This window comes from Theropithecus gelada, chromosome 16 (genome assembly GCF_003255815.1).
Source record: "Theropithecus gelada isolate Dixy chromosome 16, Tgel_1.0, whole genome shotgun sequence".
Lineage (NCBI taxonomy): Eukaryota > Metazoa > Chordata > Mammalia > Primates > Cercopithecidae > Theropithecus > Theropithecus gelada.
The window spans coordinates 24,215,026-24,236,839 of NC_037684.1; the positions used below are offsets into that span (position 1 = coordinate 24,215,026).

Here is a 21,814-nt window from a genome sequence, read left to right on the forward strand (position 1 = left end):
GGTGTGTGTGTGTGTGTGTGTGTGTCTCCCAAGCCATGTGGGTGGCTGGGAGCTGTGGGGTTGTGACCTGGCCCTCCTGGGAAGCCTCTGACTCACCCGTGGTCAGTTTCACTTCTGACATCTGGTCAAGTTCACAGCTGGCCAGCTTCCTGCATGGCCATTTTCACTTTCCCTCTCCAAGATCTGGGAGCAAAGAGCCCCTTCTCCTTCCCCAACCCACCCCACCCCATAGTGACACATGGGAACTTACTGGCTTTCTGTTAAAACTTCCCCTTTTGGTGTGGGGTAAAAGAGGGCAGGAATTGACCGAATTGGAAATTATACCTGGGTCCCTGGCACACACCCCATCCCAAACAATTCAAACCATGTGTATTTCCAGAAAATCTCTTTGTACTATTTTTCTTTCTTTGCTATTTAATGTTCATCACTTATGTTTTATGTGTAAGTTTCAGGAGGACCCAAGAAATGATTACACAGGAGGCAAGGAGGGGAGGTGACAGGAGGGATGCTGGGGGTCTGGAGCTCGTGGCCCCCAGTTGGGGGGCCAAAAGGGTTCCATCTCAGCCCAAGGGGAGAAAAAAGGGGCCCCAGAACCAAACACATGCTAAAACATACTTGCCAGCCCCCAAAGCCCCTCCCCACCTGCTGGGGAGGAAAATAAATACACTCAGACTCTGTCCCACTCCCCAGGTGCCCAGGTGAGGGGCCAGCAGGTGAGTTTCCTCCCCTCATCACAGATTGAGGTCAAAGAATTGCCATTTACTACAATGCTCCTAGTCCCTTCCACAGGGCTGGGGGAACCCTGGGCTGGGGAGGGGTGGCTGTCAGCGCACAGCCTGCCTGGGGCTTGTCATGCTAAATAGAGGAGAGCCACACTCATTCCAACATCAGGCAAAACAGAACAGGCCAGGGAGGGGGTTGAAAGTCCACTGAGGCCTCATGGCCCCCTTCTGGCCAAGCTCAGGAAAAAACAGTCCTTTGCAGGCTTGTCTAGAGCTGGGAGAAATCCCCACGGGTCACAGTCGTTCCTTCTTGCCGCATTCCCACACTGGCCCGCTTTTCTTCATGACAACCTTGTGGGCCCAGCCAACCCCATACTTGTAAGGAAGGGGAGGATGGGGGAGCATTCCTCCACGTGTAAGCCCTTGAAGACAGACGCCAGCTCCAGCCTCAGCAGTCCTTGGCCCGCCAAACCCGGGGGCGAGTGAAGACGGCCGAGCAGACCTCAATTCCCTCCGATGCTTCTCTGGCAGCTGCCCCGGGCAGGATCCAGTCTCAGCCCAGGAGAAAGAACTCATGGAGAAAAGTGAGATTTCTCCTCCTGTGTGTATGTGTGTGCGCGTGCGTGTGTGCATGCGTCTGTGTGTTGCAAGGTGAGGGGTTCTTGGTCCCTGACCCCTAGGCTGATTCTAGGGGCCAGTGTTAGCTCCGGGTCTGTGCCTGCCGGATGGAGGGCAGCAGACTGGAGCCATGCCACAGTTGTCACACAGGCATGCTTGACAGGGACAGGCAGAGGGAAGCAGCACCCTTTCCACAAACCCCAAACCTGACTCCATCATGGACCAGGCCCTGGGCAAGCATCCCATCTCCACGGGTGGGCGGGCAGTGGGGAAGGGGTGGGGGTCTGGAGACAGTGGAAGGCAAAGCTGACTTGGCTTCAAGCCATTTCTCAGAAAGTCACCTGCCACCCTCCCCTCGCCCTCAGGCAAACCTGAGGCCCCTCATTTAGAGAAGACGGTGCCGGCCTGCACTTGGCCTCCCCATTGCTGTGCAGCTTTGGGCGAGTCACGGCCTCTCTCTGGGCCTCACTGACATATATGCAAAATGAGGGGAGTGGGCTGAGCTTCAAAACCCCCTCCCAGCTCTGACAGGCCTCTGATCCTCTTCATCTTAGGCTGGGGTGGGGGGCGAGAGGGGCTGAGGGAGGGTTGAGGCCACTGGGATGCTACCCTTGTTCCCCAAGTTCACAGTGTAGAGTCCATGGCTCTGGTTCCTCGATTCTTCCCTCTGAGTCTCTGGGGCCTTGTCACTTCCCCCAGTACCATCCCTGGTGTCGGTCCCCCAGATATGACACCTGCTGTGGTGGGAGGGGCTGGCCCACCTAGCAGTGTGGGAGGAGGGGGCAGGTGGCCTGAGATGGTGACGGGGCAGGGGCAGGGTGGGGGAGGCAGCAGGGGCACTTCTCTCTCTGGACAGGGAGTGTGGTCAGAAGTGAAGGGGCCACACGGGCTGCACCGACAGGGCTGTGGTTTTGGGGCCTGGACTCTGAGGTCCTGCCCAGAGGAGCTCAGTTCTGCCAGGCGGGCCCCCCACAAAGGGTGGGGGTGCGGGCTCCACAGGGGTTGGCTGGAGCATCGGTCGTCGGAATGTGGGGCGGGGCGGGGACTCCCTGGTTGGGCTCACACCGGGGACGTGGCAGTGGACTCACTGCACAGACTCTCCACGAGGTCGGCTCGCTGGATGCGGCGCAGGGCGGCCAGGAGGGCGTCCAGTGTGGCGCTGTCCTGGGTGGCCCAGCTTGCAAGCAGGGCGCGAACGGGGCAGGCCTCGTGGGTAAAGGAGTCTATGTGCTCGGGCTGGTAGCCCAGCTCGCCCGCCAGGTGCCGCCAGGTGTCCCCCGCAGACCCGTTGAGAAGCTTCTCCACCTCCTCCCGCTTGGCTGGGGGCAGGCTGCTGTAGAGGCCTCCATCACCCTTGAGGGCTGCAGAGAACCCAGAGGAGAGTCAGGTCCTACCCCTGCACTCCTTTCCCCAACAGTGGGCGCTGGGGTAAGACCCAAGGAGGGCGGTGGCAGTGCTCCTCCCCATCGAGAGGCCTAGGGCCAAGCCAAGGTCCTGGGTGGGACACCAGGAAGTGAAGGCACCTGGGGGGACTCGTTGTCCCTTCCTCCTGTCACTCCAGCCCAATCCCTACCCCCATCCCTCCTCTCCTACCCCCCAGCAATTAATCATGGCAAAGGAGGAGACAGGGCTTCTCAGTTCCAGACATCTACAGCAAGTGTCCCGGAGCTGGGCTATGGGCCACTAATTAGGGTACACACTTAACTACTTGTTCCCCAGAAGTCCAGGGCAGGAGGCTAATTGCAGCTACTTTGGGCAGTAATTAGCCCCCAGGGGGGACAATTAGCTTGATGAGTCTGGATGCTCCAACTTGTAAAAGCCTCCATTTCCCAAGTCCTTTCCCTGGAGAGGACCTCTCCTTCCCATTCCCCTCAGCCAGCCTCTCCATCCATCTACAGGGGCACTGCTGAGCCAGCCCTGCCTCCCCCTCCTCCCACAGTCCTTCCTTTAGTCTAATCTTAACCGCTTCTGTTTCCTCAGCCTCAGCTCCGACTCAGCTCCTCAGCGGGGCCCCTGCTCACCCTGGCCTGAGGCCGTCTGCGTGTGGGGCTGCTGGTCATGCAGGCTCTGGCTGTCCACGGAGATGCCACTGTCACTATGGAGTTTTTCTCCCTCTGGTGGGGGCGTCTGGTTCACTGGCCGGCTGTTGGCTCCTTGCTTGTTCTGCTTGCAGCTGTTCCACCTGGAGCCAGAGGACAGGCCAGGTCTCAGGGGGCGGGGGCCGTAGCGGCGGATGCAGCTGAAGTATCTGTGCTCTGCCGTGCGAGGACCAGGGGCATGGCGGGTGCCCAACTGTAACCGCCACCCCAGCATCTAAGGCTCCTCTTTGCACATCTGCCCCCTACCTACCCTGAAAGCTCCATGAGGGGCCCTCTGTAAGTGTTCAGTAAATGTTCCTGGAATGAGCAGTGCAGAAATAAGTGACTGCTCAGGAACTCCTCTTCTCCCAATCTACCCTTCTAAAATACTCCCACATGTGGGCAGTGATACATACAAGGATTTCCTCTGCAATTATAAGCAATAACAAAAACCTGGAAAAAAAAAATGTCCATCAATAGGGGACTGGCTAAATAAATTACCATCCATCCATACTATTGAATGAGTGGTTACAAATGATCAGCTAATCTACATTCCTGAGGAAAGGTCTCCTGAGGGAGATGAGTGAAAAAAGTAAGCTACAGGATATGTACAATGTGATCTCACTAATGCCTAAAAAGCCCTCCATGTTTACATGTAATTATAAAAGGTTTATATACATGTTTATAAAAAACACACACAGAAAATAGTTGGGAAGGATCCATTTCAAACAGATTCCAATAAGGAGAGGAGTAGGATTTGGGGAGATAAAAGGGGGCTTTTACTTTTGCTTTGAAAGATATTGGTCTTGTTTGCATTTTCTTAAACATGCATGTGTTACTTTGATGATTTTTTTTTTTTTTTTTAAGAAAGAATGGAAAATGCATTTAAAGCTTTAAAACGCCTTCTGGGAGTTCGTGCACATCCTGGATTCCTGGATGTGGGTGCCACAGCATTCCCAGTGTGACAAGGGAAGGGGAAGAGACGTATGCACACGCAGGTGACTGTGGGGTGAAGGAGGTTGGGGGATGAAGACACAAGCAGTTGGGGGCTGGGGAATCAGGGAGTGGTACGGCATGGGAGTGGGAGGGGCTGGAGCCAGAACAGGGCAGGAGAGGACAGGACAGGACAGGGTGGATCCTCTCCCCTCACCTCCTGCTGACCTGCTGCACCCTGGAGTGGGGCAGTGGATGATGAGTGAGGATGAGCCTGGTTTGGGGTTGAGTTAAAAGGGTGTGTGTACAAGAAAAAGTTTTCCAACTGAAAAAAAAAAAAAAAAGGGTGTGTGTGTTTTCAGGTCAAGGTCACAGTAGAGTCTTCCTTGAGGGCAAACATCTCCCCTCTCTGTTGCCACTGTGCCCTCTCTTACCTCTTGAAGGCTATGTAGGCCACAAGGCCCACAACCACAGCAGCCAGGATGGAGCAATAGACGGGGATGAGGTTGTCGGTGGTGCCTCGGGTTACCACGGGCTGGGAGCTGCCCATCACTGTGGTCACCACATCTGCCACCGTGCTGGCTATGAGGTCTTGTTCTGGAGGTGCCTCAGGCTCCTGGGTGCTGGGGGCTGTGCTGTCAGAGCCCTCGGGGGGTGTGGACCTTGTAATCCAACGGCCAGGGATCTCTGCAAGAAAAGGCCACACGAGTGAGGACCCACTTCCCCCGCCCCTCCCTTTCAGCTGTAACCCACTGCAGTGTTCTTCCTGTGTCCCTGCCCTGGTTCCGGGTACTCTTGTGCCCAGCTGTTATGCACAGTGTGGGGGCTGGGATCGTGTGCATGATGTCATGACGCTGAAGAGCAAGGCCTGTGGGCCCACAGAGCTGCATCTCCTTCAGCTTTGCCACTGACTTGCTGGGTGACTCTGGCCCAGCCCCTTTTTCTCTCAGAACCTCGATTTTCTTATCTATCTAATGGGGCTATTAAGAGAGATGGTCTCTAAGCTCCCTTCCATCTGGGGCTATGGTCCTGGAATTCTATTCCACCTCCCTGGGTACCTAGAGAGGCCTATCTGGGAGCAAACACACAAAGCCTGACCACAGGGAGGCCTCGAGCTAGAATCACTCCAGGAAATGTCTCTCTGGCCCCAGCTTGTCCTAGATGACCGCAGTCACCCCCGTCCTAAGGAAAGAAGAGTGTACACAGGTCTGGTCAGAGAGGTGCTTTCCCCACACCACCTCCTTGAGAGCATTCCCTGACTTTTTGACCTCATGTCCTGGGCTCTAGGCTTGGGTGGAGAGGAGGGGTGCGGGGGCAGCTGGATTGCCTCCCTCCAGCCAGCCCTTGGACAGTGGCCAGCCTCTGTTTCCTGCCTTGTCTGGCTCCCACCTAGCCTGATCCTGCCACCCAGAGACGACAGCGTCAGGTAGCCCCAGCCCTCCTTGGTCAGGAAGCAGAGAGCCAGTGGAGAGGGGGCCCATGAGGCAGGTCCAGCCCAATGCCTCAGCCCCAGGGGAGACTGTGACTTGCCACCCACCGAGACCCTCTCATGCTAGCTGGGCATTGCCAGCCTCCCTGGCAGGGGACCCAGCCCTTCCTGGCACCAGTGGGTGGGATTTTCCATTCTGCCACACAGCTAGGGGCAGTGCTAGCGGTTGTGGGCTCTGGACGGCCTGGGGATACTTGTCTGGGCAAAGTTGCCTACCCCGTCCCTCCTCGCTTCCCACACCTGGGGCAGGGAGTGAAAGCAGAACAGGAGATGCCAATGGGGTGAAGGGGAGGGTACCTTGCCCCCAGCTCTGCCCACTGTGGTTCCTCGATTCCTCCTTCTGAGTCTCTGGGGCCTTGTCACTTCCCCCTAGTACCATCCCTGGTGTCAGCCTCCCAGATATGACATCCGCTGTGGTGGGAGGGGCTGGCCCACCTAGCAGTGTGGGAGAAGGGGTCAGGCGGCCTGAGATGGTGACGGGGCAGGGGCAGGGTCGGGGAGGCAGCAGGGGCACTTCTCTCTCTGGACAGGGAGTGTGGTCAGAAGTGAAGGGGCCACACGGGTTGCACCGACAGGGCTGTGGTTTTGGGGTCTGGACTCCCAAGCACGAGTGGAAGCTGCCACCCATCTTCTGGCCTCTTACACTCAAGATGAAAATGCTTCAGGCCGGGCGCGGTGGCTCAAGCCTGTAATCCCAGCACTTTGGGAGGCCGAGACGGGCGGATCACGAGGCCAGGAGATCGAGACCATCCTGGCTAACACGATGAAACCCCGTCTCTACTAAAAAAATACAAAAAACTAGCTGGGCGAGGTGGTGAGCGCCTGTAGTCCCAGCTACTCGGGAGGCTGAGGCAGGAGAATGGCGTGAACCCGGGAGGCGGAGCTTGCAGTGAGCAGAGATCCAGCCACTGCACTCCAGCCTGGGTGACAGAGCGAGACTCCGTCTCAAAAAAAAAAAAAAAAAAAAAAAAGAAAATGCTTCAAAGGCCCGTTTTCAGCACCTTCTGAGGGGCAAAGCCCCCAGATGTGAATCTAGAATCCATCTGGCTGCCAGCGGTGAGGGGCTGCGATCTGTCACCCATCCCACCCTTCCCCGTCTCAGTCCTGGGAGGGGCCAGAGGGAGTGAAGGAGACGGAGCCCTGTCTTCTGGCAGCCCCACATGGGGAGGGTCTTCTCTTGCTCTACCAGGGGACTGGGCAGGCTGGGGGGCAGCCCAAGTCCGGAGGCTGGAGACACAGCTCAGCTCAGACTGACCCCAAGCCAGAGGCTGAAAGAGTGTGCATGTCTGGATGCCTGTGAATGAGACCATCACTGAGATCAGAGCACGGTAGTGGAGGGCTGGGAGGGTAGCAAGGCATGGCCAGACCAGAGGCGGCGCTGACTCTCGGGGAGCTTCCCTCATCTCTCCAAACCCCTCTGATGAGGGCAGGAGGATGAGATCCAGATGTGGCCATGTCCACTAGCATTCCCCCGTACTAAGCCCTTGGCAGGTCCTGACAGCCATTTCCGGGCTGGATGGAGGGACAAGATTACCCCTACGCAAAACGAATTTCACTGGGGCAGTGGGGAGCCCTTCTGCCCTAAGGGTGGGTGAGTCACCATGTTGACACCTGAAACTTATATGCAGGGGGGAAAGTATGGCAAGCTGGAGGGGAGGGGGCACCCAAACCAAGAATCAAATTCCATTTCCTGAAATGGTCCCTCGTTCCAGAGCTGACATTTAACCCTTCAGAGCCTGAAGCTGAAAGGGGAACAAGGTCCAGGATGAACACATTCCCTCAGGAGCACCCTCCTCCTTCGGGGTGGCTGGGAAAGTGGGCTGGGATCTGAGAGGAATCTGTGAATGCCCCAAACCACAAAGCCTGCTCCTCCCGCAGCCACCACCTTTCTTTGCTCTGCAGCGCCCCTAAGTCCCCCCAACCCCGCCCCCAGCTGGCTGGTCTGGACTTGTCCACAGAAATGTGCTGCCCGCTTCCCTGATGCATGGCTGCTGAAACCCTCCCTGCGCTCTGCCTGGTGCCTGATGCCACTTGCCTGTCTCCTGGCCTAGGGCAATTGCCACCAGAACTACCACATCCTACTCCTACTCCTCATTCCTTCTCCAAGGCAGGCAGCTTTGAGTTCAACCTGGCCTTAGCCCAACAGCCCTCCCCATCCTGAGCTCCTAAAGCCAAAGATCACAGGACTTGGAAGGCAGGTGTGGGATGTTGGAGCCCCTATCAGACTGGAGGGTCCCCAGGGGCAGGAGATCGGGTGCTGACTGAGGCAGAAGCTCTGCTGCCTCCATCAGAATGCGGTATTTCTAAAGTGAGGGCTGGCTCTCCTTCAGCTGGGGACTAAGTGCTGGGACCACGTCTCTCTCATTAGACTGGGCGAAGGCTATCTCTCCCATCAAACTGGGGGCTCACTGAAGGAGGTGCTGTATTGCCTGCTCAGGGTAAAAGCAACCTGAGGATGAAGGTTAGGTCTTAAAGGGAAATAGCTCAATGTGTGCATGGCCACAGGATGATAAGCAGGATGTAAAGGCACCGCCAGCCTCTCCCCGAAGTGGAAAAGCCCACCCGTCTCCCGAGACGGACGTCACCAACCAGAGACCAAAACAGCTCTGCCCTGGCTCCCATGGGGCTTCCTCCTCCCATCCCTGGAATCACCCCATCTCCTTTGGGCCTGTGCCTAGCTAAGGGCACACTCAGCTCCCATTCACCCCTGGAACTGACAGCCACGAGCATGCACTCCCTTGTCCCCGGGCTTTTGAGCCCCAGGTCTGCCCCCCCTCCTTCTTCCACAGAGCCCCTCCTTGGTGTTCCCTGCACGCCCCTCGTCCTTTACTAAACTGCAAAACACGGTTGACCCCTCCCCTAGACAGGGCAAGCTGAAGTGGGCCAGCCCCACTGTGCTCCCTAACCTGCAACAACCCTGGCAACCATATGACCAGTGAGGAAACTGTGGCCCAGAGACAGGAGTGGACTCCCTAATGTCAGATAAGGACAGGGTGGGTTCCATCTCAGGTCCCAGAGCCAAAACCCACCATGGACCTAGACCAGGGCTCAGAGTCAAAGGGTCCCAGCTCCTGAGGGTCCTCAAGCTGTTCTTCCAGTTCAGAAAGCCTGCCTCATGGATCAGACCCCTCCTATTCTGTGCTGTGCCCTGGGGGTAGTGGCCACCTTCGAGCTGCTTGCTGTTCATCTAATCACTAGCGGGCAGTCACAGAGAAATGAGTCCCCGAGGATGAGTTACATGTAGTACCCGCGGCCTGGGACAATGAGAACCCCCCACTTTCCAAACACTTAGCCAAAAGAAGGAAACAGTGAGAGGGGTTCTTTGGTGAGACAGGATCGGGAACGACCTCCTCCCTCAGGTTAGCAGGAAGGGACTGAAGCTCAGGGAAGGTGCACGCTGCCTTAAGGTCACAAAGCTGCCCCAGCAGGCCAGGCGGGGTCTTTGTCGACCTCCAGAGGGAGCCCTTCCTTATGCCCCCAGCCCACCCCCGCACCCCCTACTGCCGGCTCCCTAACAGCGCTCACCCTCGCACTCGGCGTCGGCCCAGCGTGTGCACTCGCGCAGCTGGCGCTCGGTGTCCTCGCACACGGTGCAGGGCAGGCACGGGTCCACGTGGTTGGCCTCATCTGAATACGTGCCGTCGGGGCACTCCTCGCACACGGTGTTCTGCTTGTCCTGGCACGAGAATACGAGGCCCGAGCCTGCCTCGCACACGCGGCACGCCTCGCAGCGCCCGGTCGTCTCGTCCTGGTAGTAACCGTAGGCACAGCGGCACACGGCGTCGTCGGCCTCCACGCACGGCGCCGACATGCTCTGAAGCCCCACGCACTCGGTGCACGGCTTGCACGGCTCCGTCGCGCTCACCACGTCGGAGAACGTCACACCTGAGCGCAGCGGACACCAGATTTAGTCGTCTGCTCTTTGGGCACCCGGGACGCAGGAGCCTGGAGTCTCTCCCTCACCCACTGCCTGCCAGGACGCTGACTTCCTCCTTCAGCTTCGCCTTCTCATCGACTCCCACCCTCTTCCAAGGGACTTTGACCCCTAGCCTGGTGAAAGTTGGTGGCAGCCAATTGGGTAAGGGGAAGGAGGCCCGGAGCCACTTCCTTCAGCCTCCAGAAGCACTGGCCGGCCAGGAGGGTTTCCCGGATAACCCAGCTGGTGCCAGTAAGTTTCTTGGCAAATTCTCTTTGAGACTTCCCAGGCCTGTAGGGTGTTCCAGCATGATTAACGAATAATCTGAACGTGGTTCCCACCCCGCCCTCCCCGCGGGCCAAAACTGGGCTGCTAACCCAGTCCAGGCAAGGTAGGCCTTCCCCTAGGGAGCCTCCTGCCTCATCTGCCTTCAGTTCCTCTTCACACAGGTGTGGGCTCAGATGCACCCTGAATGGGAGTGACCGGGGTTAGACAGCAGAATTTCCCACCCGTGGCGCTACCCCCACGCTGCTGAAGGGCTTGGCTCCTGAGGGTGGGGACAGACCAGCAGGCAAGAGGGTTCAGGTAAGGCAGGAGCCACTGAAGCTAGAGAGCTGGCTCTTAGCCCACACTCAGTCTCTCAGATGGATATTGTTGAGCAGTACACAAGCTGCACAACTGTATATGATCACCCCTTTGAGATCTGCACATGCGTCCTCTGCCCTTTCAGCCAGCATGCAAGGGAAATGTCCAAGCTCATTCTTCACTCATGTTTTCTTAATTAGTGGATGTGCACTCCAGAATAAGGAGTAGGAGGCCAGGCATGCCAGGGTCCTTGCCTCCTTGTACAGGGAGGGGAAGGAGCAGGGCCAGATCTTCTTCACCCCTTCCAGCCTTGGGTGGAGAACTCTGTGCCAACCTGGATCTGGCAGAACCTATCCTTGCTCCAAGGACAGAAAGAACATAGATTTAGGAACCTGAGAACTAGGGAAGGACAGATTGTTCAGAATGTGGAAGCAGAAGCAGAAAGGCTAAAGCACCATTGGGGGAAACTGAGGCCTGTTGCGAGGGTGGGGTCTTAACATTATTCAAAGGTGTCAGAGACAAGATGGAGCAAGGGGTCACTGGCTTGGGGGGTGTGGTGGGGGGATAGGGAGGCAAAGAAGGAAAAGCCAGAGAGAAGTGAAAGGGGCAGAATTGCGGACAGAGCCTGGGCGTGGTGGCTCACTCCTGTAATCCCAGTACTTTGGGAGGCCAAGGCAGGCAGACCACTTGAGGCCAGGAGTTCAAGACCAGCCTGGCCAACATGGCAAAACCCCATCTCTACAAAAACTACAAAAATTAGCTGGGTGTGGTGGTGCACACCTCTAATCCCAGCTACTCGGGAAGCTGAGGTGGGAGGATTGCTTGAGCTTGGGAGGCAGAGGTTACAGTGAGCCAAGATTGCACTAGTGCACTCCAGCCTGGGTGACAGAGTGAGGCACTGTCTAAAAAAAGAAAGAAAAAAGAAGAAGAAGAAAATAGAAAAGGGTAGAGGAGAGAAGGAAAGACCCAGGAAGAAGGGCCTGGAGGGAGACTTCAGTTTCAAGTCAGTTCTGACAGAGGAACCCTGTATCCCTTTTCCTAGGAGCAGGCAGATCTGGATTCAAAATCTACTTCCATCGCTTATCAGCTGTGTGACTTCGGGTGTTTTACTTAACGTCTCTGAGCTTTTTCTTTCTCTGTAAAAATAAGGAGCAATATCTGCAGTCACAGGGTTGTGCTGAGGAATAAATGAAATTCAGCCATAAAGTCTTGGCATGTAGTTGGGATCCTATAAAGACTGGGCCCCATGGGGGTTGGGATCGATAAGAACAGTGAACTTTGGTGGTAGGAATATGGTCAGACAGCAGAAAGAACGTCCAAACACAAACAGCCAAGGCAGGATGTCTGATCTATACAAACAAGAGGGTCCTGGCTGGCTGGCATGTGACAGAGGGTAAATCTAGTCACACGGGAGGGGAAAAGGAGAACCCTGCTCATGGCAAAACACAGAAAATTAGCAGAAAACTCCTGGGAGAGGGTTTTAGGTGGTGTGAAAAATGTGGTCTTTTTTGGCAGAGAATGAAGGCAGGGGCTTAATAGGTTTCCTTGTGGAAACGTTTTAAGGATAGAGGGAAAGTCCGCTGGGGTCTCCATCCCATAAAGTGGGCTTGTAAAGGCAGCCTGTTAACGCAGCTGGAGGTGGAGGAGGGGGAGACAGGGAAGGAGGGGAAAAGGAGGGGAGGGAGGAAGTGGAAGGGAGGATTCTCAAAGCCATCTCCCTGCCTGCCTCCCTTCCCTTCCAGAGATTCTGGAACTTCCCTCTCCTGATGTCCTCCACCCCACCTCCTGCTGAAGATCTTTGACTGAAGGGAAAGGGTTCCCATCATTTAGGTCCTGGGAGGAGAGCCCTGGGCTGGAGTCCAGGAAGCGAGAGAGGCAGATTTGGAGGTTCTGGGATAGCTGATGGTTGGCCACCCCACCCTGGGATGGAAACCCTGTTAGGCCAGACAGCAAGATGGCAAAGGCATTGGAGGATGTCCCACCTCCACACATATGCCCAGGCATCTCTTGGCTGCAGAATGGAGTTACAGGATCCACAAGCACAGAGAAGGGGAACAGTGTGTCTGGGGAACACCAAGAGTTGGGGTTGCCTTAAGGACAGATAGACTCTGGGGGGACATCCAGAGAGGTAATACTAGGTCCGCAGGTGGATTCAGAGGCCCCAGCTCTATCCCCTTATTCCCAGCCAGATTAAAGAACAATCTGAGTATGGTTCCCTTGAGCCCTCCAGGTGGGCATCAAGTGCCAGGTAGAAGGCAGGTTCTGAGTGGCAGTCATCAGGAAAAGGGCAGGGAGCCCATGGTCCAAAGGCAGCAACTAAGGACTGGGGGCACCCATCAGGGACCAAGACCCCTGACTCAAAACACGAGGGGATTCAGACCCTGGACAAGGCTGGGGCTAAGAGGCCCAGACCCACCAGCCCTGGAAGATGAGATTCTCTCCCCTCCTGAAAGAAATCCCAGGCAGGGTTGAGCTCGGTGGCTCACGCCTCTAATCCCAACACTTTGGGAGACTGAGGCAGGTGGATCACGTGAGGCCAGAAGTTTGAGACCAGCCTGGTCCACATGGTAAAACCCCATCTCTACTAAAAATACAAGAATTAACCAGGCATGGTGGCCTGCACCTGTAGTCCCAGCTACTCAGGAGGCTGAGGCAGGAGAATCACTTGAAACCAGAAGGTGGAGGTTGCAGTGAGTCGAGATCATGCCATTGCACTCCCAACCTGGGCAACAGAGCAAGACTCTGCCAGAAAGAAAGAGAGAAAGAGAGAAAGTGAGAAAGAGAGACAGAGGGAGGGAGAGAGGGAGGGAGGGAGGGAAGGAAGGAAGGAAGGAAGGAAGGAAGGAAGGAAGGAAGGAAGGAAGGAAGGAAGGAGGGAGGGAGGGAGGGAGGGAGGGAAGGAGGGAAGGAAGGAAGGAAGGAAGGAAGGAAGGAAGGAAGGAAGGAAGGAAGGAAGGAAGGAAGGAGGGAAGGAAGGAGGGAAGGAAGGAAGGAAGGGAAAGAAAGAGGGAAAGAAAGAGAGAAAGAAAGGAAGGGAGGAAGGAAGGAGGGAGGAAGGAAGGAAAGAGAGAAAGAAAGAGAGAGAAAGAAAGAAAGAAAGAAAGAAAGAAAGAAAGAAAGGAAGGAAGGAAGGAAGGAAGGAAGGAAGGAAGGAAGGAAGGAAGGAAGGAAGGAAGGAAGGAAGAATCCCAGGCAGGAATGGGCACAGCTCCCCATCTCCCCTCCCCTCCCCTCTGTCACCCAACAATAAGGACATCTTCAGGACCCCTATCCCTGCTGCCTTGGGAAAACTCTGCTTCCTGGTCAAAGCTGGAGAAGAGTTGGTCTGTGGGGGAGAGCAGCCACACCCCCAGGATCCCCCAAGGTCAGCCTCCAGGGCAGCCAGGATTTGATCCTCCTCTCCCTTCCCCCAAACACACCAGAGATAAGTGGCAGCCATTGATTTTGCAGTGCAGATGATATTTTTAGCTGGTCTTAGCATCAGCTATTCCTCCCTGCCCAGCCACACTCTTCTACCAGGCCTCTGCCTTCTCAGGAGCTGGGAATGGGCACCCCTTGGAGATCCCCTATGGGGTTCCCCTCCTCCCTCTGCACACGTCCCTTCTCCATTCTCAGCTTCTCCCATCTGGGAGAAACGCCTCCTACACTGGGTCAGACCCACTTCTGGTGACCTTACAGTGGTGGGCAGGGGACCCTTCCCACTTATAAGGCCTCTACTGGGCATGCTCCTCCCAGCACCCCTCCCTTTCACGCCTCTCCTCCCCACCCCCATTCTTCTCCCCTCCTGCTGCCCACCACCCTCTACTCACTGTCCAGGCAGGGCTCACACACGGTCTGGTTGGCTCCACAAGGCTGGGCCACACCTTCGCCCAGGTTGCAGGCTTTGCAGCACTCGCCGCCGTGTGTGTACAGGCCTGTGGGGCATGCCTCCTTGGCACCTCCAAGGGACACCTGGATGGAGGCAGAGCAGAGGGTCAGACTGGCAAGAGAAAGGCGGGGGCTCTTCCGGGGAATCAAACACCCCCTCCCACTGCCTTCTATTAGAACCACCTGGGCTGGGATGAGCTCACCAGGGAGGCATTAGGCACATCAAAGCTGACAGGGGAAAGGCAAGTGAGGGACAGTATGCCTGTGCAGGCTGCTGGGGGTGTGAGGTCAGAGCTTCAGCTGCTGACCTTCTGCAAAGTTCATCTTGGGGTTACAGCAACTCCTGGAATCCCAAGGATACACCACATGGGGAAGGTGGCCTGAGGCCCAGCGGAGGGCCTACCAACAGGGATGTCATCGGTGGTTGGACAGGTTGTAGCTTGCACAGGGCTCCCAGCCAACGGGGCAAGTAGAGCTGAAACCTAGCCCAAACTCCATTCGCTAAGCTTTGACCTGCAGGGCTGCATCTACCCAGAGGAGGGCCTTTTTCTAACAAACGCCAGCAGGACCCTACTCCAGGTTCTTAATTCCACATATTAAATAATAAATGGGAGATATCCATGCCCAAGAGCAGAAAGCAGAGGGTTAGGGTCTTGGGTTTGAATCCTGAGTCTGCACTGGGGATCTTGCCTACCCAGCTTCCCTCTGAGTCTTCATCTCTTTACAGAGATGGCAACAGCCTGGTGCCAGGGCAAAAGACCAACTGTTTGGCAAAAGCCTGGCACCGAGATGGAGGGAAGGGAGACTGTTATCAATGATGGGACAGTGGCTGCTCTCACCAGCCAGCATCCCTGCCCTGCCAGGGTTTGATTTTCAGCCACCAGTCCTCCCCCTCCCCCATGTGGTCACTGGGAACAGCGCTGGAACCAAGGGAAAGGGGAGTCAGGTTCCTGCCACTGAAGCATCTTTGCTCATGGATGGAACAATTTAACACCAGATTCCCCAGGGGGAGGGGCTGCTGGAGGCTTGCTTTATATTTCTGTTCCTTAAAAAAAACTTAATGTCTAATAAAACTCCAAAGCCTGCTTTGCTGGCTCCAGACCATGCAGCCCTCATTTGATGCTGAGAAGTATGGGCTCTGGGGTCGTGGGACTAGAAGGAAGCTTTACAAGCTTGTTTTGGGCATTCTGCTTCTTCCACATTGGCCAGATCATGGCCAAGACACTCCTTTCCCTCCAGCCTTTTAAAATATCCTGCAGTCTCATCAGGGTTTGGTGGGGAAGGAAACAGAGGAGTCAGGGGGATAGACAGGTTAGATCAACCCATGAGGGAGCCTGTGGTCCCCATGAGACCAGCAGAACAGGCACAGGCAGCAGAGGAGGGGGAACCTTGGTGTTGCCACACCTCCTCCCGGGCAGCAACATACTCAGTGCTGGGAACATCTGCAGACCAGGAGGCTCAGGGTCCCAGATGCAGGCTTTCCCTCAAGAGGCAAGATTCCAGAAGGGCCTGTTCTGATTTCTTTTCATCCCATAGGGCTCTGCTTAAATGTCACTTCCTCGAGGAAGTGGTCCTGTGGCACTCACACCTTGCGGATTAGGTGGGGCTGCCATGTTACACATCCAGCCTGTTCTCCGGTTCTCTGTGCTCTTGCCTGGCCTGAACTTATAGACTCCCTCACTGGACTGTCAGTTCCCTGAGGGAGCTGGATTGCCCCAGGGCCTGATGCAGTATCTGGCATGCAGTAGGGACACAATGCATACACATGTGGAGTTGAAATACACGAAAATACTATATGACCTCAATTACCCAGAACTCTGGGAGAGCGACTGTTGGTTAGCTGAGATTCCCGACTGCCAGGCTTTGCTGCTCTCATCATTTTTCCTTTTCACCATGGTGGCTGCACCCTTCCCTGTCTCTGGAGCAAATCTTCATGGCTTCCCATGGCTCAAGGACTCTGTATTTACACCAGCGATTATTCTGGGCTGCAATGCAGGGAAACTCTTGTGTTCTTTGCACAAATTACCACACTTTTGTCTTTTTGAGTTCTCCTGTCAGCCCTTTTTTTTTTTTTTTTTTTTTTTTAAATATAGTTTTTCTGTTTCCTCCCTTCCTGTCAAGGTATCAGTTGTCACTTCTTGCTGCTACCAGTGTGACCTGAAGCAGCCCTTCCCCTACCACGCTAATCTATTTAAGGTCTAATTGAATATTCGGAAACTGTGGAACTCGCCTTGGTAGAAAGGTATGTGCTGCCCGGGCGTGGTGGCTCACGCCTGTAATCCCAGCACTTTGGGAGGCCGAGGCGGGCAGATCACGATGTCAGGAGATTGAGACCATCCTGGCTAACATGGTGAAACCCCGTCTCTATTAAAAATACAAAAAATTAGCCAGGAGTGGTGGCAGGTGCCTGTAGTCCCAGGTACTTGGGAGGCTGAGGCAGGAGAATTGCTTGAACCCAGGAGGCAGAGGTTGCAGTGAGTTGAGATCGTGCCACTGCACTCCAGCCTAGGCAACAGAGTGACACTCCATCTCAAAAAAGAAAAAAAAAAAAAAGAAAGGTATATAAATAGGATCTGAACCAGGAGGAGGCAAGCCTCTGAGTACAATGTGTGAGCTCTTGCGCCACTCTGAATCCTGGCTCCTCACTTGACCTGGGTCAAGTTTTGAATCTCTGTGCCTCAGTTTCCTCATAATTAGGTAATGATGACAGTACCTGCATCATAGGATTGCTGTAAGTATTACACAAGTGAGTAAGGTGTTTATGTACTTTGGGACCCCTCTTTTCTGTCCTCCAGGGTCTACTTTGTGGCCATTGGCTGTGTTCCAGTTAGTTGGGCTCTGGATGGCTGAGGAAGTCTGTCTACAGTGGTCTTGGGTGGTATGAGGGCTTTGTGCAAATGCCCCTGCCAAGACGCCTGTTCTCCCTGCTGCAGCCTGAGGTCCTCTCTCTTCTCTTAAAACTTGCATTTGGAGTAGGGGCCAGATAATTAGTAACCATGTGTTTCCTGTGCTTGTTTTATGTTCCCTATGTTGTAAAATCCTAGATCTGCTTCTTAATAGTATGTTGCTAAAAAAAAAAAAAAAAAAAAAAAAAAAAAAATGTTGCTTTGGGTAAATTACTTAATCTCCCTAAACCTCAGTTTTTCTCACCTAAAACATTGGGTTGATAATGTCTACTGCCGAGGATTGCTGGGAGAATTAAGTGAAATAATTTATGCAAATATGTCTGGTTTATAGTAGGAATTTAGTAGGAATTGAATAAATGTTAGTTATCAAAGAAGCATCTCGTCTTAGGGAGACCCCAGGCAGGAGGGGAGAGTTCAGCCAAGTAGGGAGGGGTGACTAACATTCAGGCTAATTGCTCCAAAATCAGATCCAAAAGGATGAATTTATAGGAATGACAGATACATTTCCCTGAAATTTAGTCATTTCACATTTGACAGAATGATTTCAGCCCATTTTTAAGAACGTTTGTAATCTTTTTGTTTTGGCCATTTCAAGGCTTACAAGGAACTAAGGTGGAAGGATCCTTAGATGAATTTACTTTTTAAGAATTTTCATTTTTTTTTTAATTAGAGAAAAGAGAGAAACAGCAAAATAGTTGAAATTATTTGAAACCATACGAATGTTTCAGTATAATCAGCCCTGGCCATTCACAACAGCTTCAGCAAAGGGCTCTTAAGTGAATGGGGCCGTGGTCACCGCCATGGGATGGGAGAGGTTTTCAAACACCTGGAGGGCCTTTTGAGGTCTATGCAAACCCACGGGAGGCACTGGCACATGCCCCTCACTCCCCTTGGGTAGGGGAGGAGTTGGGAGGAAAGGAGCTAATTACCCAAGATAATGTAGCATAGAGACTTGAGAGGGGGCAGGGGCACTGCGTGTGGAGAAGGGGCTCAGATCTAAATGTGTGGGGCCAAAGGCATAGGGCACGATTTAATCTCTCAGAGCCAGGACTCCTTCCATGATCCGGAAGGTAGGGGGCGGGAGGGAGCCTGGCATATGCAGGAAAGAGAACATCCTGGGTTCCAACAAAGGCACCACCACTCACTCACTGGGGGAGCCTGGTCTCGGGCCTAAAAGTCTGCAGGGCTCTGTTTCCTCATCTGCGAAGTGGGAATAGCGAAATTCACCTTGCTAGGACCTTATAAGGATTAAATAACTCAAGAGAAAGTACCAGGGCAAGGCACGTAGTAGGAACTCAGCACATTCGATTATTCCCGCCTCCCCACGCGGTCCTCCAGGGAAGAAGCGAGGCGCTTGAGCCCGACTGGGCTGGTACAGTGGGGTGGGGGCCCGTCCCCCCACGGAGCTGCCTCCCCATCCACCATCCACCCCAGCCCAGCCCGGCCGCTCACGCACGCCCATTTGCTGCCCTCGCTCCATCCCTATTAGGCGCATTAGCCAGCCCAGCGGCTCTGGTTACAGACGTCTGAATGACAAAGTGCCTCCATTACCGGCGCGGCCCGCCAGCAGACCCGCCGGGACGCGCTCTGGTTTCAGCCCTCTCTCTCGCGCCGCGTCCCAGGAAGAAACTCGGACCGCGCACAGCCAGCCCAGACGGAGCAGCCGTCCTCGGAGGCGGAGGCGGGAGCCGCAGGGGCTGCAGACGGCAGGTCCACCTTCCCCAGCGCCCAGGCCCTCCATGCCCAGCTCCCCTCCTTCTGGGTCTTCGCGCCTGGACCCTCGCTCCTGCCCAGACCCGGATCCCACGTAGTCGCCCCTCTGGGATCGGGACTAGAGACCACCCCGGTCCCTCCTACCCGCCCTTCTGGTCCACGCTCGCCCACTCGCGTCCGAGCAGCGTCTCTAACCAGCGGGGTTAGTCAGCAGATGTGCCCGCGGTCGCTCCCAAATCCCCGGACTCAGCCACAAGTCCTGACAGTTCCAGGGAACCCGGGCTGAGCTTTCGGACTGGGGCCCGCACCCGGACAGGATCTCTGTCCACCTCACCCGCAGGCTCTACCGCCGCCTGACTCTGGGGACAGTGTCAACCCCGCCCCTTCTGGAAAACGCAGCCGTGACCCCGATCTGGGACAGCGGCTACCCCCTGAAAAGATGGGGGAGTACCGAGTTGGGACTCAGGTCGGGGGAGTCTAGCCACGACTCTGGCCCAACTTGCTGTGAGATCTCGGCCAAGTCGTTAAAACTCTCAAAGCCTCAGTCTCCGTATCTGTGAAGCCGGGATTTGGTGCGCAGTGCTCAGATGAAAGACTTTGGCAGGGAGAGTGAAGACGCCTCCTCCATTGCCAGACCTTCCAGGGCATTCGGTTCATGGCCATACAGCAGGCCACATCTGACAATCTCCTCGGACCGCCCGGAGGACCCGCCGACCTTTGCCGAGTCAGTGGCTCGGGACACCACGCGGCAGAATCCGAGGCGTCCGCGCGCTCCCGTCTCGTTAGGTGCCCAGCGGCTTGCACCGAGAGCCAGGCGAGGCGCAGACCGGATCCTGACCCTTCGGGGAGCTGGAGCCCACGGAGCGCTGTGGGCGCGGCGCTCGGGTCGCGCAGCTGGGTTGGGAGAGGCGCGCAGCCCCAGACGCTCAGCAGCCGCGGACTGCACTTGTCTCGCCCCGCAGCGCCTCCTGCCGGCCGCCTCCCGCCTGCGCAGCCAGAGCGGCGCGCTTTCGGGACGGGTCCCCGCCTAGCGCGCCCCGGCGCTCTGCACCCCGAGATGTAGCCACCGCCAGCCTGGGTAGGAGCACACCTGGTCCGTCCCTCGCGATCCGCCGCGCTGCTTCAAGCCGTGAGAACACGAGCGTCGGAGGAGCCCTTCAGCCGTGGGGAAACCCCAAGAGCGGGTTCGCCCCGGCGAAGTGGGCACTCCCCTCCCAGCCTTAGATCCCCAGCCGCAATTCCAGGACTGGGCGAGGCCGCGGGCAGGAGCGCCGGGACAGGCGCTGGAAATGTCCAAGCCTCCGCTCTCTTCTTCTCTCACTACCCCTCAGCCGGCAGGCGGGACCCTGACCGCTTTAGGGTCCGCGGCCCGCTCCGTCTGCTTTCCTTTTGCTTCCCGTCTCTCTGCCGCCCTCGCCGTCGTTCCTCTTCTGCCCTCCCTAACCCACTTCTCAGCCGCTCTCCAGCTCCCCAACCTCTCCCTCCGACGCCCCTCCCCCCCATTGTCTGGCCGGTCCCCATTGTCCTTGTCAGGTCCCCTCTGTCTCCAGTCCCTCCGACCTCCTCCATTGTTCCATCCCCTCGTCTTGGGCTCCCCGCCCCAACCCAGCTCACCCCTCACATCTCTAGTCCCCGTCCAGTTCCCCCTCCTTCTCTCGCCTTGGTTCCGTCCCACGACTCTCCAGAGACCGAGATGCTGAGGGGAAAGTCCCTTCGGGATCCCGACATTCGAGTGTCCTCTTCCGAAGAACCCAGGCATTCGAGAGCCCCATGCCCCCTCCTGAAAGACCCCTCCCAGCTCCTCCACCGCCCCCTGCGGTACCTGAGGAGCCGCAACCGCGCTCCGGTCTTGCCCGCATCTCCACCCTGGAGGGTCGCCTCTGCGTTCCGGGAACCCTAGACCCTTCTTCGTGGTCCTGACATCAGAGACCCTCTCCCACCACCCACCCTTAGCATCTGGGACCCCAGCGCTCTGTTCTGTTTCCTTGGTGGCGCCGCCCGGTTCTCCTCGGAGTTCTGATCCCGGGAAAGGGAGCGGGCCCCCTGCGGCTAGCACTCACCCCCAGAAGCAGCAACAGCAGCAGGCGCGGCCCGTCCATGGCGCGGCCGGTGGCACCTGCCCTCATCGTCCGCCTCCCGCGGCAGCGCTCGGTTTCCAGCTCGGTCCGCTCTGCGGACTGATGGGGCTGCGCTGCGCTACCCTCCAGCGCCCCCCCGGCCCGCCGGAGCTGGCCGCGGCTCAGCTCTCACTGACTGCGGGCGGGAGAGGCTGGGTGAAGCCAGTGCTGCGGCCCCGCCTCCGCCCCGCCCAGCCCGCCCACCCCCGGAACCGCGCCCGCCCGCCCGGCTGCCTCGGGGTGGGGAGCGGAGGCAAAGGGAGGGCGTGCGGTTCCCCGCACCCCGCTGCCGCTTCTCCCCGCCTTGTCCCTTAGAGCCTCTCACCCATCCCGCCCTGGTACCCAGTTCCCGGCCCGCACTACTGCGCGTCCGTCCCGGATGCTGTGGGCCCGGGGACCAGGGCGTCCCCACTGCGGTTTCTGTTCCTCTCCGGCTGCGGCCCGCCACAGGGTTCACTCTCTTACCCATCTTCCTACGTCTCTGGCTTCACCTTCTCCCTGGAGCCTTGCTCCCTACCTGGCCCCTATCAGTAAGAATGCCCGCTTGCCCTCCCTGCCCTTCATCTACGCCCATCACCCCACCTCCTCCCCTATTCCCACCCCTCCCCTTCCCAGTGCAGGAGATCCCTGAGCAGAGGCCTGGGGGAGGGGAGGGGCGCAGGCGGCCTGACCTCGGCCATCGACATTCAAGGTGGAGTCCATTCCAACATCATTTGATTCTCAAATGAGGGGTTTGAAGGGGTCACAGGTGTGCACACAATGCACAGGAATACACACTCTCAAGCTCACCTGTATGTGTGATTGTGCACTTACGTGTGCCCACACCGTCCTCATGCACTCCTGCCGACCTGACTGTCATATACATGCACC

At 56.5% G+C, this 21,814-nt stretch overlaps 1 protein-coding gene across 2 annotated transcripts; it reads right to left on the bottom strand.

Annotated features, from left to right (window-relative positions):
• Positions 1 to 394: 394 nt before the first annotated feature.
• NGFR (nerve growth factor receptor) lies at positions 395 to 21,072 on the bottom strand. 2 transcript variants are annotated; one of them, XM_025362165.1, is made up of 6 exons: positions 20,888 to 21,072; positions 14,151 to 14,292; positions 9,366 to 9,725; positions 4,786 to 5,038; positions 3,362 to 3,522; positions 395 to 2,701 (listed from the first exon to the last, which is right to left on the bottom strand). In XM_025362165.1, exons 1-6 carry the CDS (start codon positions 20,951 to 20,953, stop codon positions 2,400 to 2,402), a joined length of 1,284 nt encoding a protein of 427 aa, XP_025217950.1. In that variant the 5' UTR covers positions 20,954 to 21,072; the 3' UTR covers positions 395 to 2,399. The 2 variants fall into 2 exon arrangements, with proteins under 2 accessions (XP_025217950.1, XP_025217949.1); XM_025362164.1 differs by lacking the exon at positions 20,888 to 21,072 and adding an exon at positions 18,727 to 18,988.
• Positions 21,073 to 21,814: the final 742 nt, after the last annotated feature.

Excerpts from the sequence above, each read along its gene's own strand:
- NGFR (XM_025362164.1), bottom strand. The coding sequence starts at position 18,855 with ATGGAGGGCCTGGGCGCTGGGGAAGGTGGACCTGCCGTCTGCAGCCCC. Across the intron at positions 14,293-18,726 it reads GAGTTTCTTCCTGGGACGCG|GTGTCCCTTGGAGGTGCCAA; the intron begins GCGCGAGAGAGA and ends GCCTCCATCCAG. Across the intron at positions 9,726-14,150 it reads GTGTGAGCCCTGCCTGGACA|GTGTGACGTTCTCCGACGTG; the intron begins GTGAGTAGAGGG and ends CGCTGCGCTCAG.